Source organism: Lemur catta, chromosome 13 (assembly GCF_020740605.2).
Source record: "Lemur catta isolate mLemCat1 chromosome 13, mLemCat1.pri, whole genome shotgun sequence".
Taxonomy (NCBI): Eukaryota; Metazoa; Chordata; class Mammalia; order Primates; family Lemuridae; genus Lemur; species Lemur catta.
This window is the reverse complement of record NC_059140.1, coordinates 83,697,735-83,711,561: the sequence shown is the minus strand read 5'-3', so window position 1 is coordinate 83,711,561 and position 13,827 is coordinate 83,697,735. Positions and strand designations below refer to the sequence as shown.

Sequence of the window (13,827 nt, the reverse complement as noted above, 5' to 3'; positions counted from 1 at the left end):
ATCCTTTGAACATGGCAAAATATTTTTCCAGACAAACAAAAGCTGAGGGATTTCATCAACAGTAGACCTGTCCTATAAAAAATGCTAAAACAAGTTCTGCAATCTGAAGGAAAAGGACATTAATTAACAATAACAAATCTTGGGCAGGGCCAGGCATAGTGGCTCACACCTATAATCCTAGCACTCTGAGAGGCGTAGGTGGGAGGATTGCGTGAGCTCAGGAGTTCAAGACCAGCCTGAACAAGAGCGAGACCCCCATTTCTATAAGAAATACAAAGATTAGACGGGTGTGGTACTGTGTGCCTGTAGTCCCAGCTACAGGAGGGTCACTTGAGCCCAGGAGTCTGAGGTTGCAGTGAGCTATGATGATGCCACTGCACTCTAGCCAGGATGACAGAGTGAGACTGTCTCCAAAAAGAAAAAAAGGTATCTTCTGAAGGTATACAACTCACTGGTAACAGTAAGGACTCAAATACAGAATACTCTATTGCTGTAATTGTGGTGTATAAACCACTTATATCTTGAGTAGGAGGACTAAAAGACAAACCTATCAAAAATTACAACTTTTTGAGAGACAGTATAAAAAGATAAGGATGGAAATAACAGAAAGTTAAAGTGCAGGGGGAGGGAATGGAGTTAAAGGGCAGAATTTCTGTTAAATTTCTCTTTGCTTGTTTATTTACTTGTTTTTAAGTAGAGTTGTCATATGTTTAAAATACTTGGTTATAGGCCGGGCGCGGTGGCTCACGCCTGTAATCCCAGCACTCTGGGAGGCCGAGGCGGGTGGATTGCTTGAGGTCAGGAGTTCGAGACCAGCCTGAGCAAGAGCGAGACCCCGTCTCTACTAACAATAGAAAGAAATTATATGGACAACTAAAAATATATATAGAAAAAATTAGCCAGGCATGGTGACACATGCCTGTAGTCCCAGGTACTCGGGAGGCTGAGGCAGTAGGATCGCTTGAGCCCAGGAGTTTGAGGTTGCTGTGAGCTGGGCTGACGCCACAGTACTCACTCTAGCCCAGGCAACAAGGTGAGACTCTGTCTCAAAAAAAAAAAAAAAAAAAAAAGAGACAGGCATGATCTCAACTGCTGGGATTAAACCACCTTTTTTAACATGCTAATGTGCATGGGTGAGATTTTCCACTTGGAGTGCCTGGTATACCACATTTCCCTAACATCACCACAGAACTCAGAGAAAATGCTGTTCCAGCTATAAAAACTAGTATGTTGAAAATAAGTGGAAATAGGAAATAATAATGCAATTTAGATATTGTATAACAAAAATTACACAAAAGGAAACACACAGGAAGGTGCTGCTGACATGAAAGTCTGTTTTTAATTTGATTGATACACATTTGACAAAATATTTTAGAATAAAATAATCCATAAACAGGAACAAGATATTTACAATAACAACTGTGAAAAACATAAAATTAATAATATTTCTCAAACAGAAATAACTATAAAATTTTCTACTGTGAATCTGGAAGACTTTCAGTTCCTACTCATCACCCTGGTCTAAAGCCCCAACAGGTGACATGTAAGGCCCCAGGAGTAGGACAAACAAGCTTTAACACATTTGGCAATTAAGGATCATCTACTAGTGTGAGCTGGCAGGGAAATGAATGGCCAGCCAGATCTTAAAGTAAGATACAGAATGGAAGACTCCATTGAAAACAACAAACGACAAGAAAGACCTAACTAAAATCACACTCATCTTCCCTTAGTCTCCCATAGGAGAAGGCTGCAAACCAAAGTATTTTAAAGACTTACTCAATTTTCCTCAGCAAAAATCAGCAACCCTGAGACTCCAACTTTCCATGACATAACAGCTAATAAACACCTAAAACTGTTTAAGATTTATAAACTAATTTTACATGATCAAATAGAAAATAATTCTTATGATTTAAAAATACATTTAAAGGAAGGGAACAAAATTTTTCTCAAATTTATTTTTCATGCCTAATTCTTATTCATTCCAACTAATAATTTCTATTATCTGTAATTAGTTTCACACACATGGATATTTCAACTGGACATGTTTAGTACAACTTGCTCTTCATTATTAAATGGAATGCCTACCCCTTCATATTATTTTTCAAATATACTTAAAAAAAGTTTTATCCATCTGGAATATACAGTAGAAATTTACTGATTTACAAGATAGCCACATAAACAAAGACCATGAAAAATAACCAAATGCTCATTCTTTGTAACACAACTAAAACAAACACAGTACATCATACACATCAACATCTACTGACCCAACTAAGCTATTTAATAAGCTATACTTTCTAAGAATAGTTTCAACAAACAACTTTGTATAGCAAATATTCACACTGTGTTTAAAAATCAAATTTGCTGCTCCTCCAGTGGTGGTTCAAGAGCTTCCATTAGCTTTTTATTTGCCTCTTCGTTATGCCGGCTTTGACAATGAGTTAAATGTTTCTTAAAGCCCCTTGGGAAATTTGATTCAAAATTACAACGTGGACATTTAAGTAAACTTTGCCCATGGGCTGCTACATGATTTTTAAGGAGAGATTCCAAAAGAAAAGCCTTTCCACAGATTGTGCATTTGTAAGGGCTATGAACATTATGCTTATTAACCAAATGATGCAAAACAGCACCTTTTTTCATAGCACGACAGCAACAAATTTTGCAATAATACTTTCCTTTCCCACGCTTCATGTATTTTGCAATCTCCTCTTCAGAGATAAAGGCTTCTTTTTCTTCAGTAAATTGTAGTACATTTTTGAACTGCTCTGGACTAGTCACGTCCACTTTGTTCTCTTTGCTAAAATCAATGGATTCGACATCAACTTGCTCTTGATCACTGCTCGATTCTTGGCCTTTAATATCTACTGCATCCAAATCTGTTTTTATATACTCACTACTACTAAGCTCAGCATCTGAGTTCTCTGGGTTGTCTTTCTTGAGCTTCTTTGAGGAAGGAAATAAAGTGTCTTCTAAGAGTTTCTTAGGTGTACCTAGCTCTTCCTGAACCAAAATATCACACTTTTGATCATCTACAGTGTCTATTTGTAGTTCATCACCAAGCTCAACTGCCTTCTGAGATTCTGAGAACATGGCAGATTTGGGAAGTTCAGGGAAAAGGGCGTGCTTCCGGGGCTCTGGAAAAAGAGCACGTTTTCGTGGTTCAGGAGAAGCAGGCGGGGCTGTTTTGGTAGGCTCAGGAAACAAAGCAGGTTTTCTAGGTTCAGTATCGATAGAAAGAACCGGCTTCCAGATATCCGAGGCCGCTTTGGGGGACTCTGACAGCCCAGAAGGACCTGGTTTTCGGGTCTCAGGGAAGACAGTAGGTTTCTGAGGTTCAATAAAAAAGGAAGACTTCCAGAGATCTGGAGAACCACCACGGGAACTTTTCTGGGACTCAGGAAAATCAAGTGAAGCAGGAGAAGTTTTCCGCTGATCAGGAGAAAGCTTCCAAAGGTCTGGTGACCCTGAGGGCTTCCTGAGCTCTGGAGAGCCTGCTGGACTACGGATCTCTGGGGACAGTGGTGGGCCTGGTTTGCGAAGCTCAGGAGACACTGGGGGAACTGCCTTCCAATGTTCAGGTGACAACGTGGGTGCTGTCTTTCGCAGTTCTGGTGGGCCAGACTTCCAAGACTCAGGAGATGCAGGAGGAGATTTCCAGGAGCCAGGTGAGACTGACGAAGACTTCCAGGATGCAGGGGACACAGATGGAGTGGGTTTCCAAGGTCCAGGGGATATAGAAGGAATTGGTTTCCAAGGCCCAGGAGATACCGATGGAGCCGGTTTAGCTGGCTTCCAAGGTCCTGATGCTGCTGCAGGACTGGACTTCCAAGGCCGAGGGGACCCAGGTGGTCCTGGCTTCCAAGAACCTGGTGACACAGCTGGGGCTGGTCTCCTGGGCTCTGGGGACACAGCAGGGAATGGCTTCCAAGGTTCAGGAGACTCTGATGGAGATGGCTTCCTTGGCTCAGGGGAGGTAGTCTGGGCTGACTTTCGAGATTCTGGAGATGCGGTTAGGGATGGCCCCCAAGGTTCAGGAGAAGCAGCTAGAACTGGTGACTCTGGAGATGAGGCTGAAGGTGGCCCCAATGTTTCTGGAAAATGAGAGTGTTTCTGGGATTTGGGATTAACAAGAGTAGCTTTTACTGGCTCAGGAGATACAGGGGCAAGTTTCTGTGATTCTGGAGAAGGAACAGGGACAGCCTTCTGCAATTCAGAAACAGGGACTGGTTTCGGAAGTTCAGGAGAAGAAACAGGGGCAGGTTTTGAAGGCTCAGGAGAAGGAAGAGAAGGTGTCTGTAGCTCGGGAGAAACAACAGGGCCAGGTTTCTGAGGCTCCAGGGGACTAAGAGGAGTAGGTTTTGGTGATTCTGGAGACAAAACTGGGCCAAGTTTCTGTGTTTCTATGGAAAGGGCAGGTACGGGTTTCAGGAGTTCCGCTGAATGAGAGGGCATTTTCTGGTGTTCAGGAAAAGGAGGGCTTTTCACAGGATCTGTTTCTTTGTTCAACTGATGTTTTGGTTTATCATTCCATTTGTCTGTGGATGAATGTTTGGACGTGATGTGGTAATATACATTAGAGTACATCTTGCTGGTGAAGAAGCATTTATGGCAGTGAAATAACTTTGCACTTTTCTGGTAAAATATCATTTTACCTAACCCACCAGCATCCATTTCATCACAGAATTCTGGGTGGATGGTGCCCATGTGAATCTGCACATTTTCATAATCTGTGCCTCTGAAACCACAGTGGTCACACTCCAGACGTGCTGATGGTTTACGAAGTTCCTGGAATACGTCCATTCTTCCTTCTACTACAACACACACGCTTATAGTCTTTAAAACTTTCAATATTGCTGCAATGAAGTAGAAATAAATTATTTTCATTAAACAATTTTTCATAAAATGCTGTCACTCTATTCTGCAACTTTTAAGTCTAGAATGGTGTGTCTTATTAGAAAATGTCTCTTATTTATAAAGGTTGTGAAGAGAACGACAACATGGAACTAATTTTTAACTGAGTCCCAGGTGCACTGCTAAGAGTTTTATATATATCATCTTGTTTAATCTTCTTGGTACTATGATTCGAGTATTATTTTCATTTGCAGATGAAGGAACTGAGGTCCAGAGAACTGAAGCAACTTCTCTGGTCCAGGTTATAGGGCTACTGGTGGCTCAAGGCTGATTCTAGAATCATCTCTCGTACGTGCTTTATACTTTGACTCTCAAACCCTGAATCCACAAGTCATCAGCACACAAAGATGAGTAAATATCAAAATTAAATCTCAGCTATAGAAGGCAGAGCAAGAAACTTTAAACACTTCTGAGAAACTGCTTAGTAAACTAAATCCAGCTCTGAAAAGATGGCTTTTTTCTTAACATGATGCTGGCTTGACTTTATGCCAATATATTTAGTAATGTTTTATCCATTCCAATAGAAACTATTTTATCCATTCATTTAATAAATAGTTTTATGTCCTGTCTGTTCTAAGCACTCAGGTTTAAAGCAATGCCCTGCGATGTGGTGTTTGTATGGGCTGCAGAGGCAAGAGTATGAAGAGCCACACAGAGAAGCTATCAGGAAAGGCCTCTCTGAGTAAGATACTCCAGCATAGATCCTGGATGATGTGAAAGAACAGACCTAGCAAAGGGCAATTCAGAGAGGACACTCTTGAAGCTGGAACTTAGTTGCCAGAAAAGATGATTTTTAAAATTTTAAGCCAGTCTTCTTATGGTAAAAGTAACAGAAGCTCATAGTTAAAAACACACTCATTCACACAGTACCAGATACTCACATAGTATCAGTCCCCAGGGGTAGCCACTGTAATTATCTGTCACTGAAGAAATGTTCTAGGCATATACAAACCCACACACACACTTCACACAAGTGGGATATTAAACATATTACTTGGCAACTTGCTTTCATTTAAAAATTTACCTGGGACATTTTTACATAAGGAGTAAGCACTACATTTCCTTATACCCATCTTTGCCGGTGAGGGTATTTCTGCAGGGAAAACTCCTAGGAGTGGACTACCTGGCTCAAAGGCCGCTGCATTTAACACAGACACATTTTACCAAATTCTCAAGAAGCTGTAGTACTACTGCACACTAACAGTATAAACATAAGGGATAATTCCCTAACTCCCTCGCCAACACCGAGCATAACTAAACTCCTAATGCTTGCTACTACCTGGGTGAAAGACACTATATCTCACTATTGTTTTAATATGCTTTTCTTTAATGAGAAAGACTGAATACTTTCCCTTATTAGCCATCTGCCTCTTTTCCCATGAAGTGCTGGTTCATTTTCTTTATCCATTTTTATTAATGATTTGTAAACAGTCTTTGTATATAAAACAAATCAGCCCTTTTATTGAAAATATTTTCCCACTTTATCGTTTGTCTCAACTTTGTTTATGGTAGCTCCTTTTGGCGGGAGTGTGTTTTTTGTTTTAAACCACATTCAATTGGTTTACATAAAAATTAAAACCTTAAAACTGTTTTCCCTTATGACTCCGGGTTTTAAATCATGCTTTCCTACTTCATTATTTTTTTGATCACTTAGCAGTTTTTCCTGATTTTGATAATTCATTCTTTTTTTTTTTTTTTGAGACAGAGTCTCGCTCTGTTGCCCGGGCTAGAGTGAGTGCTGTGGCGTCAGCCTAGCTCACAGCAACCGCAAACTCCTGGGCTTAACCGATCCTACTGCCTCAGCCTCCCGAGTAGCTGGGACTACAGGCATGTGCCACCATGCCCAGCTAATTTTTTCTATATATATTTTAAGTTGGCCAGATAATTTCTTTCTATTTTTAGTAGAGGTCTCACTCTTGCTCCGGCTGGTCTCGAACTCCTGACCTCGAGCGATCCACCCGCTCTGGCCTCCCAGAGGGCTAGGATTACAGGTGTGAGCCACCGTGCCCGGCCGATAATTTCATTCTTTTTTTAACATTTGTACCTTTAATCCATGTGGTAAGAGTAAGGTAGGAATCCAGCTTATTTATTCCACCCCAAATCAGTTGTCTCAACAACACTGACTACACAACCCTTTTCTTCATGGCTGTGAAATGTTCTCTTTAGCACTTACTGAATTTCACACACATGGACTCTACTCTGGACTCTCCCCTATTCTTCAACATTTCCATTTCTATTTCCTACCAACTTCCCCCTCTTCCATCTCACATTTCAGGCATGCTATTCTCAGCCTGAGATCCAACAAATGCTAAAACAGATTCGGTAACTAATATGCATATTGAATTTACTCACCAAGTGGATCGCAAATTCTCATTAAATTACACTCCATTTACCTAAAGTACCAACCACTTCTGAGAGCATGCAATGTGCTCTGTGCTAACAGTAATAACTTAAGTAACGATATTTCCTCAAAGAATAGCATAGATCAGAAATACACTTAAACGATCTCCCTTTATTAATTACAAAAACATTAATTAAAAAAATTTAATAACATTTCTAATTTTGCCAACTTGTTTTTAAAGATGTTGTTACTGACGATATTGTCTCCTATCACCTGTATAAGTGTTATATCATTTGCCCCATCCCCCCCTTTTTTGCTCTAAAGCTTAAAAAGGTGATGGACAGTTGAATAAACAAATGCTTTTTCTTCAGAAAGTATTAACTCCTGAGTTACCCAGTAGTTATCCTGTCTTTTAAAATACTGTTTTTGGGGCTGGAAGGCCCCAAAAGAAAAATAAGTATTTTAGTACTGAAGAAAAATCTCTAAAAACAATCTTTCACTTACAAACATAATGAAGAATACATGCAGAAATAATGGATTAACCATCCACCTCAGAGCCCAATATTCAATAACACTAGAAGACTTTAAAGGAAAATGGAAAATGTGTCTCAATAAGCCCATCAGGCCACAGGTGGCAATAAATGGCCAAGCTCATACTAAACAGGCACCGTTATATATTGGATAGGCATTAGAACAGAGATTAAGAGCTCAGGCATTCGGGGTATGTATCATTCCCTACCCCTCCCACTGTCCTCTACCTACCACCAATTCTTCAGGCCAATCTCATACTTAAAAAAAAAAAAAAAATCTAAAAAGAATGCTACAGAATTTACTTCTCATATCCCAAATCTCTCACAAATATGCATATCTAGCACACATTGATGTTACTATATATAGGCATGTATGCTTTTACAGAGAGTTTTTCTTCAAGAACTCCAGGCAATTTCAAAAATGTTCTCATCATATTCTCCTAAGCATCAGAAAATGAGAAATATTAAAAGCAAACAAAAAGTACATGCAAACAGGCCCAGCATGGTGACTCACGCCTGTAATCCCAGCACTCTGGGAGGCCAAGGGGGGGCGGATGGTTTGAGCTTAGGAGTTTGAGACCAGCCTGAGCAAGAGCGAGACCCCATCTCTACTAAAAAAAAGTAGAAAGAAATTAGATGGACAACTAAAACTATATAGAAAAAAATTAGCCGGGCATGGTGGCACATGCCTGTAGTCCCAGCTACTCGGGAGGCTGAGGCAGGAGGATCGCTCGAGCCCAGGAGTTTGAGGTTGCTGTGAGCTAGGCTGACGCCACGGCACTCTAGCCCGGGCAACAGAGCGAGACTCTGTCTCGAAAAAAAAAAAAAAAGTACATGCAAAGAAATGCTAGTAGAGTAACACTTTGTAAGTCCAGGACTGATGCTTTTAAAGTGGGGAAGAAACAAAGAACATGCTTTCCCTACTAGACTTACCAGTTGTCTTACTAGACACCTTAGAAGACGTCTTCAAAGGGCAGGCAGTCTACATGGCTTTTTGACTAAGGCACAGAAAACAGCCTACAGCATACGAAGAACAACAAAGATGAGAAGTTGAACCTGAAAAAAAACAAAGGGAAGATACACAAAACTGCACCTCTGATCATTTGTGCCCTACAATAGAATTCTGTGTGTTTCTCTCACCATCCCACCCTCCAACAGTGAGAGGGTCCAGTGAAAGCCTGGACGCTACTTCAATGAAATGACACCAAAGACTGCAACAGATACCGTTCCTGATACCATCCCTGTCTAACTTCCCTTTAATAATCCACATAGAATCACGCCCACGTACGTAACCAATCCCAGCTCACACAGTCTCGGTACACTAACCTACATTTTTACTTCTCTGAGGAGCACTGCGAAGACTACTGGTGTGACTACCGACTTTAACAACAGCTGACTTCTGTCAATGATCAATGTTACACAGCAGAGTAGCAAATTAACATGCAATGGCCAAAGAAATGACACAATCAACAGGACCAAGGTGCAAAAAAAAGGACTGTGGGAGGAAGGGGATGGTGGTGTCCTGACACTGAGGAGGAATGAAGAGATCCGCTACAGCGACTGCTCTGGCCTCTTCTCTGCCTGCATGCATGTCACAGAGAAGCACCATGGCCTGGGTAAGTTTGCTGACAAGAGCAGAATGGATAAACTGGGCATGCACAAGCCAGACAACAGCTCACAATACACTTCCGATAAGCTTCAGCATACTTACCTACCCCTCCCTCTATTCCCTACACCTTGTCACGGCTTCAGTTCTGACATCTGATCTCCTTGCCGATTTCCCCTCTTCCAACCCCTTTGTCACACTGCTGCCAATGTCATCTTCCAAATGTAAACGCCTAATTCGACTTCCTGCTCACAATTCCTCAAAATACATACAGCATAAATTAGAAAATGGCATATAAAGCTCTTACAGTCTGGCCCACAACCAGACTGCGTTCTCAAAATACTGACCCACATGTAATTCCCAGATTCTTCAAGCTTCTGGGTCTTTGCACAAGGTATTTTCTCTCCTTTGTGCTACCTGTCTCACCACGCAGCCACCAGGCAAATTCCATCCTTCAGGCAGGACATCTTTTTAAGTACAGTCGTCCTTGGGTATATGCAGGGTTGGCTCCAGGACCACCCAAGGACACCAAAGTCTGGGCATACTCAAGTCCCACGGTCTGTCCTGTGGAATCTGAATACACAGCATCAGCCTCCGTAGATGCAGGTCTCAAGTCCTGTGAATAATGTATTTTCCACCCTTGGGTGAACCCGCATAGTTCAAACTTGTGTTGTTCAAGGGTCAACTGTACTGGTCAATTCCCTGCTCCCTCCCGTTCTCCCTTGGACCCCCAGCTGTGTACACACTTCTGGTTTAGCAGTCGTCCCTCTGGCACCACAGCCTGACTCCACAACAGGCTGTGTGCTTTCAGAGAGGAGAGACCATCCATTTCTTCACCCCTGTAACCCTTGCACATCCCTGGCACAGTATGTGCTCAGAGAGTATCCATCAATTCTAACATTCTCTCATGAAGACTGCAGACTCAACCTTAGATTCACAGGATTTTAAAACCAGAGAACATGAGCTACCACCTCTCTCAGAGTCATAGGATTTGGGGGCATGAGAAGACCTCAAGGACGATCTACTTTAAAACTTCAAATTATAGTTGAAGAAACTCAAGCTTGACATTAAATAGTCTGTCAAAGATCAAGCAAATGATCAGCTTCTAATGACAGAAAAAGTTCTGCCTATCTGCCCAGGTTCTTTCTAAATATGACTAAACTAATACAGTGGAATTTAGTGAGATCTTTAAAAGCCTGTACAGTAACTTGAAATCAACAAGTGAAACTGAAACATTTAGAACCCACACACTACCAGGATAAACACAGGACTGCAGAGAACTGGATCACATACTCCGCACTGGGCAGAGTAACCCAGTGATCACTATTCCAGCTCTGGGCAAGAAGGACACTTTTAAGATGAGAGTCCCTAACCAACCAGAGAATATACAAAAGCAAGCAAGCACAGCGGCAGGCAGCCTTTAAAAACATGCCATTTATGAATACATTTAACTTCACAAGGGGAAGAATTAAGGATTATATGGAAGCTGTCCAAGAAGCAACAAGCAGAAGCCAGCAGCAAAACTGATTTCAGCTCCACACAGTTTTATAACCTGCTCCACCGTGAACTTGAACGAGACACTTCGTCAGGTAGGAACAAGCCACGATTAGAAGCTGATAATCAGTATAGGACTAGAAGGATCCTCAGAGGATTTGAATCAAACATCTTCACTTTACAACTGAAAAACTGATGCAGAGGGAAAGACCTGACCTGTCAAAGAACACAACAACAACGAAGTTGGAGGAAGCAACAGAAGACCACACTTTCCTGATTCTGGGTCTCTGGTGTAATACAGTGCTCTCTTTCCCACAGTAGCTGCATCATCTACAGGGATGTTACAGAATTGAGTTCCAGATTTCAGCTTCTACGCAGAACCTAGACAGCTGAGATACCTTTCAGGTTCTAAGATTCTAGCAAACTTTTTTTCGAAATTTCAGAGCTCCTACCCTAACTATAAAAGTAACTCTAAATTGTTCAGATTAATAAAAATTTCTCATTCTACTTTTTGCTTCCACAGACTGCATGTTTTCTCTAAAAAATTTAAGTTCTGACCACTGGTGCTCTGCCAACCCATCTCCCAGTATGCTCCAACTCAAACGCTATGTTACATGGTTAATCACACCTATTTTCCATTTCCCATTCAATTTTGTTTCTTGAAGTCTAACATTATTGATTGTCTTTTAAAATACATTTGATGTACAGATTTTTAGATTAAAATTCAATACACAGAGCATGTTTAAAGCTAAATGGGTTCTATTAGTCTATATACACACTAGCATTGTTTTTCACTTTAGCTGATTTTCTAAAAGTACACTCATTTTTGATTAGTTTTAAAGAAAAATTGAACAGACAGTATACAAGAATTCCTATATATCTCCTTCACCCTCTCCAAGAGTTTCTCCTATTACAGATTGAGCATCCCTAACCCAAAAATCCAAAATCCGAAATGCTCCAAAATCTGAAACTTTTCCAGTGCTGATATGACTTTCACTGGAGCATTTTGGTTTTTCAGATTAGGGATGCTCAACCAGTAACTATAATACACATATTTCATAATCTGAAAAAAAATTCGAAATCCAAGATACTTTTGGTCCAAAGCATTTCAGATAAACTATACTCAGCCTATATTAACATCTTGCATTAATGTGAGATATCTGTTACAAATGATGAACTGATATTCATTTATTATTATTAACTCCATAGTTTACATGAGGAGTCATTCTTCAGGCTGTAGTTTTCTGGGTTTTCACAATGTATGTCACGTATCCACCATTACAGTGTGGTAAAGAATAATTTCACTGCCCCAAAATTTCCCCAAGCTCCTCACAACCACTACTAATTCTTTACGGTGGTTTTGCCTTTCCATATTCTGTTTTTTTCTGAGGCAAAGAGTCTCACTTTGTCACCCAGGCTAGAATGCAGTGGCCTCATCATAGCTCACTGCAACCTCAAACTCCTAAGCTCAAGCGATCCTCCTGCCTTGGCCTCCCCAACTTGGCTAATTTTTTTTCTATTTTTTTATAGAGATACGGTCTCTATAAAAAGACGGGGTCTTGCTCAGGCTAGTCCACTTAGCCATTTTTAAAAGCACAATTTAGTGACATTGTAAGTACATTAAAAATGTCATGTAACCATTACCACTACCAAGTTCTAGAACTTTTCATCACCACAAACAGAAACTCTTTACCCATTCCACTCTGCCACCAGCTGGTAATCTCTAGTCTACTGTCTGTGTCTGAGTGAGATCATTCAGTATTTGTCCTTTTGTGTCTTATTTCACTTAATACAACGTTTTCAAGGTTCATCTATGTTGTGGCATGTATAAGAATTTCATTCCTTTTCAAGGACGAATAATATTCCATTGTATGTATGTGCCACAACTTGTCTTCCATTCATCTCTTGTCAGATATTTGAATGGTGAATAACGCTGCTGTGGACATTTGTGAACAAGTACCTGACCTTGGCTTTCAGTCCCCGGGGTATACGAGTGGCAGTGGGGACCCACTGAGCTGTGTTCCACAGCTGCTGCACCACTCGACCTTCCCACTAGCCATGCACCACAGTTCGAATTTCTCCGCGTCCCCGACACTATTTCCAATTTTTCTCGGTTAACAGCCACCCTAATAGGTGTCAGGTGGTAGCTCACGGTGGTTTTCATTTGCATTTTCCTCATGGCTAGTGATGCTCAGCATCTTTTCACGCACTTACTGGCCGTTTGTGTACCTTCTTTAGAGAAGAATCTATTCAAATCCTTTGCCCATTTTTTAATTGGGTTGCTTTTTGTTGCTGAGTTGCACTTCCTTAAATAGTGTAGATATTAACCCTGTATTAACCCCGCGACTCGCCCAGCACAAAGGGGCCCTCCCGCGCCGCTGCCGCCCGGCCTCCGGGCGCTGGTCCTTCCGCCGGGCGGGTGGGACGGCAGCGGCCGGCGCGGGCCCCCGTGTCCTCGAACCCACGGCCTCCCCCCCGGGGCCAGCCAAGCCCGGCCGGGTCGGCGGCCGACACCGGCCCGTGGTCTGCGGCCCCGACCACGCCCCTCCCCGGCCCCTCCTGCTCCTCACCGTCCCGGCCGCGACGGCGTCAAGGCGGGCGAAGGACGGCGGGCAAGGCCCGGCTCGGGGTCGCGGGCGGGTCCGCGGAGCCCTGCGACGCGGCGGCCTGCCGAATGGCGACGGGACGCAGCAGCCGGGATCCGGACACGCGAACGTGCGCGCGCCCGCGCGACAGACGGGGGGGCTGACGGGAAGGGAGTTTGGCGCCGCGCGCCCTCCCGCGCGGACCAATCAGATCGCTGGTCGCACAGCGCGGCTGCGCCGAGGGTGCGCAGGAGCGACGAGCGGCTCGGGCCGGAAGTACTGCGCGCCCGCCCCGCCTCGGGCCGGAAGTACTGCGCGCCTGCCCCGCCTCGGGGGTTCGGTGCGCGCCCGCCCCGCCTC

General features: G+C 42.6%; 1 protein-coding gene across 1 annotated transcript; it reads right to left on the bottom strand.

Moving 5' to 3' along the window:
• Positions 1-1,314: 1,314 nt before the first annotated feature.
• Positions 1,315-13,577, bottom strand: CHAMP1 (chromosome alignment maintaining phosphoprotein 1). Its single transcript, XM_045566725.1, has 3 exons — positions 13,453-13,577; positions 8,716-8,838; positions 1,315-4,853 (listed from the first exon to the last, which is right to left on the bottom strand). Exon 3 carries the CDS (start codon positions 4,798-4,800, stop codon positions 2,356-2,358), a length of 2,445 nt encoding a protein of 814 aa, XP_045422681.1. The 5' UTR covers positions 4,801-4,853; positions 8,716-8,838; positions 13,453-13,577; the 3' UTR covers positions 1,315-2,355.
• Positions 13,578-13,827: the final 250 nt, after the last annotated feature.